The following is a 3,817-nucleotide window of genomic DNA, read 5'->3' as shown; positions in this document are numbered from 1 at the left end:
AACTGAGTTTTTGGGTTATGAATTGATCTCGGTGATTTTGATTTGGTTGTTCATTGTTATACAGTTTTTATCCGGTCAGGAGCCATTCAAAGCCTTGAAAGATGGTGATGCGAAAAAGTGATAGAGTGAAAGTAACAAAGCCTCCAAGAAGGACAGAAAGGAGTTTAGAAGGGGAGGAGACGAAAACTGCAGCTGTGAAGAAGAGAGGAACAGATGTAAGTGTGTATGTTGTTAATTGTATCAATGATAGTAAGTTAATTCATTTACGACATATATTTTGGCGATGTAATTTGTTTTGCAGGCTCCATACGTCCCAGCACGATGTTCTCCAGCTTCTTTCAAATCGGCAATGGACAGGATAAAGTTCAAGCCAGTCCATTTTCATGCCATAGAAAAGACTCCTTTCTGACATCTGTTTGGCATGGAGGACATTATCATGCACAAGCCTCTCATAAGAGCTATCCACGATAAGTGGACTCCCGGCACTAACACGTTCACGTTAGGGAGTATAAATGTCCCCTTCCTTCCAAGAGATGTGGCATTGGCATTAGGACTGCCACTTACTGGAGAGCGAATGGACGTGGTGAGGGTTCTGTCATTCGACAGGACAAAACCGCAACCTAAAGTGCCTGGCTGGCCATTTCCAGAGGCCAACGTCAAGGCATCGGTTATTGAGAATGAAATTACAGCATTAGTTAGAGAACGCAATAAAGTTTCGATAGAGAAGACAGTGAAATATGTTCTCCTGCATCTTTTTGCCTCTGTCCTTTTCCCAAAAAGCGCACATCGAGCTGACGAGCTCTTCTGGCCCTACATCGACGACATAGGAAACATTGGCAACTATAACTGGGCGATGGCAGTGTATGACTGGCTCGTAGATTACCTAGACAGAGTCAGCAAGGGTGGCAGGTACCTTGGTGGCTGCTCGTTGGTAATTCAGGTAATTTGGACTCATGACATTTAATATTCTAACCGTGCTGTTTATAGTTTGATTAACATGGTGTTTCGTATGTATGCAGGTATGGTTATACGAGCATACCACATTTTGGATTCCCACCAATCCAACTGCTCGTCCACGTGTCCTTAAATGGGACTGGAAAGCAAACGAATCAAAGACATATCGATTAGTGGAGCAGAAGCAGATAAAGAAATCGGAGGTGAGATATGAAAAATTTGTTAACGTATATATCAATACTAGTATCTTGATAACTGACTATGTTTTCCAAAAATTCAGGTGGTGGTGACATTGAAAGTATCTCTGTTAGAGAAGTCACAGTACCTACAGGATGAGGTAATGCAGTCGAGCATGACTATGTTGCGTACGTTATTTTATTTTACTTATTGATTTTTTAAATTTGATCATTGACTGTCATGTTTAAACATTAGGATGTTGATGAGACAATGGAAGTCGATAAGGAACAGTTGGAATCCGAGGGGATAGTTTTGGGAGTAGAAAGTGAAATGGAGAAAGGAAGTAGTGAAGATGAGTCGAAGCATATAAAATTTTTGGCGAGAGAGGGAGATGTAATTGATAGACAGTGGCAGATGATTACAGCAGCATGGGAAGAAATAAGAAAAAGAGAGGAAGATGTTGGAAAAAGAGAGGAAGATGTCAGAAAGAAAGAGGAGGATTTGAAAAAAGGATGGGAGCGTATGCGGAGAACAAATGAAGGGACTGGGGGAAGAATGGAGGGGGTTGAGGTGGAGGGGGTTGAGGAGGAGAGGAAGGGCGAAAATGCATCTCAAGGTGCACGATTCTCTTCGCAGCTGTGCGAGGATTGGACGGATTTAGCTGACCTTGGATGTGACATGGATGCAGCCGCCACCCTAATAGATGTATCGGCTCAGAACCCCAAGTCACATGAAGAAATATTCGGCACCACAGACGGGGTGATCCTTAACCCTTTACAACGATTGTTCGAAATGGAGGTGACCAAGGAAGAGGCACCATCTACTGAAGTTGAGATGAAAGTGAGTGGTGTAAGGGATGAGATGGTGGATTCCGAATTAGGGAGTATTGTGAGGGGTGTGAAGATGGATGGAAGGAGTAGGAAACCTGGGAGAGCCAGAAAAAGCCCCTACTATTCAGGGAAGACCCGAAAGAGGAGGCAGAAGGAAGGGAAGAAACAGGGGGAGGACCCCAACATACCTAAACCACCGCCCAAGAAGAAAGGGGATGACGGGAAGATGCGTAAGGGAAGGAGAACAGCTCTGATAGAGAGACTTCTAAAGCATGATAAAAGGCAAGTAGATGTGAATTATATTATACCATGATTTAAGTTGATCAGAATTGAAAATTATTAACTAACAATTTAATACAATTTTGCAGTGATATCCTCATGGAAACGGATGATGTACACCTAATAGCTGAAGACCTACAACATCTATGGAATGTCAGACAATACCTGACTGGCACTGTAAGTGTCATTTTTTATCATTAATTTCTACATTACTGTAGGGAATAATGTACATCTGACATTTACTTCTCTTCCTTGAAGATTGTCGATATATATGGGAAGCACGTGCAGTCCTCCAACGACGATGGGTTAGCAGATCCTGCAATGGGGGGAATTGTCTTTGTTCCATCGGTGGTACATGTAAGTGTTATTTCTATCATCCCACATTGAGGTTTACATAAGATTTTATCTGTAGTATCCCATTGAATTCCTTTTTTTATAGGGAACTCTTACTGCAGTAGGGACCGAAGTCACTGAGGTCCAGAGGGTAGAAAAGTGGAGGACAGCGAAGGACGCTCTACACAGTAGACTTATAAACCACCACCTCGAAGCAGTAAAAATGGTACTATTACCATTATGTGAAGACAACCATTGGGTTCTCCTCATTGTCGATATGGTCAACAAAATCTTCCACGAATGCAATTCCTGTAAAGGAATAGAGTTCCAGGAAAGAGCAGGATTGACCGTAAGTGGGTTAGCATCTTTAATGTTTTCCTACTTATAAATCTATACGTATAACACTTTTGTTTCCTAAACCTGTCAATGTTAACCACTTGCAGGTTGTGTTGTTGAAGGAGTACTTAAAGGAAAGGGGCTGTGATATAGACCACTTTCAATATGCGCAGATGGAAAATTTCCCACAACAGGCCAATGGGTCAGTATATTAGTATATTTAAATGTTTATTTTTCTAGGCTATGATTTTGATTCGCTCAATACAACTGTTGTTATGCAGGTTCGACTGTGGTTTGTTCGTGCTTAAAGCGATCGACCATCTGTATGCAAATGATCCATTTACTTTCAGCAAGTCTGACATTCCCGCTTATCGGCTGCAGCTCTGCGAAAGATTCTTGCGCGGAGAGTTTGGGGACTGTGGTGATTTCCTTAAGGGGGATATATGACTGAAAAATGAAGAACCTCTCTTCAAGTTCTGATGGATGTTGTAAACATGGTGGACATTGATGGTCTTTCCAGTGAAGTTTTCTGTGTATTTGTAAGCAAAATAGGGTAAAATGGGCTACATTTATTTGTTGGGCGCATATGTGTAGGACAGAAAGCAGGGTGTAGAGACACAGAGGGAGGGTTTGTTTGTATCTCAGCATACTGACAACTATGTATTTGTAATGAAAAATCAAGTTCTGTGAAGTGATGGTGTTTGTGGCATTGGGTTCATTGCGAAATATGGTAAAGGTCTTTGAAAATCATCAAATATTTGTTCATAAAGTTTTGGGGGAATTTATATTTCTATTGGATGGAAATATGATTTATTTGTAATTGTGGTTATTCTCTCTACTTTATATTTTCATCGTCATAGTTGGCAATGGGACCCCTGTTTTTTGTGCTTTTCCGGTTTTGTTTGGTT

General features: G+C 41.3%; 2 protein-coding genes across 2 annotated transcripts; both read left to right on the top strand.

Annotated features, from left to right (window-relative positions):
• The first annotated feature begins 418 nt into the window (after positions 1–418).
• On the top strand, positions 419–2,627 carry LOC143882924 (uncharacterized). Its single transcript, XM_077386303.1, has 6 exons — positions 419–940; positions 1,020–1,157; positions 1,235–1,291; positions 1,387–2,243; positions 2,330–2,417; positions 2,499–2,627. The coding sequence occupies exons 1-6, from the start codon at positions 422–424 to the stop codon at positions 2,625–2,627; spliced, it is 1,788 nt and encodes a 595-aa protein (XP_077242418.1). The 5' UTR covers positions 419–421.
• Positions 2,628–2,643: 16 nt separating this feature from the next.
• Positions 2,644–3,447, top strand: LOC143883599 (putative ubiquitin-like-specific protease 1B). The gene is made up of 3 exons (XM_077386944.1): positions 2,644–2,922; positions 3,017–3,111; positions 3,191–3,447. Exons 1-3 carry the CDS (start codon positions 2,797–2,799, stop codon positions 3,354–3,356), a joined length of 387 nt encoding a protein of 128 aa, XP_077243059.1. The 5' UTR covers positions 2,644–2,796; the 3' UTR covers positions 3,357–3,447.
• The last annotated feature ends 370 nt before the right edge of the window (positions 3,448–3,817 follow it).

Source organism: Tasmannia lanceolata, unplaced genomic scaffold (assembly GCF_043159265.1).
Source record: "Tasmannia lanceolata isolate RefF3 unplaced genomic scaffold, GAP_Taslan_0.1 ptg000008l, whole genome shotgun sequence".
NCBI classification, from domain to species: Eukaryota; Viridiplantae; Streptophyta; class Magnoliopsida; order Canellales; family Winteraceae; genus Tasmannia; species Tasmannia lanceolata.
This window is presented reverse-complemented; position numbering and strand designations above follow the sequence as displayed.

Excerpts from the sequence above, each read along its gene's own strand:
- LOC143882924 (XM_077386303.1), top strand. The coding sequence starts at position 422 with ATGGAGGACATTATCATGCACAAGCCTCTCATAAGAGCTATCCACGAT. Across the intron at positions 941-1,019 it reads GCTGCTCGTTGGTAATTCAG|GTATGGTTATACGAGCATAC; the intron begins GTAATTTGGACT and ends GTATGTATGCAG. Across the intron at positions 2,244-2,329 it reads CTTCTAAAGCATGATAAAAG|TGATATCCTCATGGAAACGG; the intron begins GCAAGTAGATGT and ends ACAATTTTGCAG.
- LOC143883599 (XM_077386944.1), top strand. The coding sequence starts at position 2,797 with ATGGTACTATTACCATTATGTGAAGACAACCATTGGGTTCTCCTCATT. Across the intron at positions 2,923-3,016 it reads AGGAAAGAGCAGGATTGACC|GTTGTGTTGTTGAAGGAGTA; the intron begins GTAAGTGGGTTA and ends AACCACTTGCAG. Across the intron at positions 3,112-3,190 it reads TTCCCACAACAGGCCAATGG|GTTCGACTGTGGTTTGTTCG; the intron begins GTCAGTATATTA and ends GTTGTTATGCAG.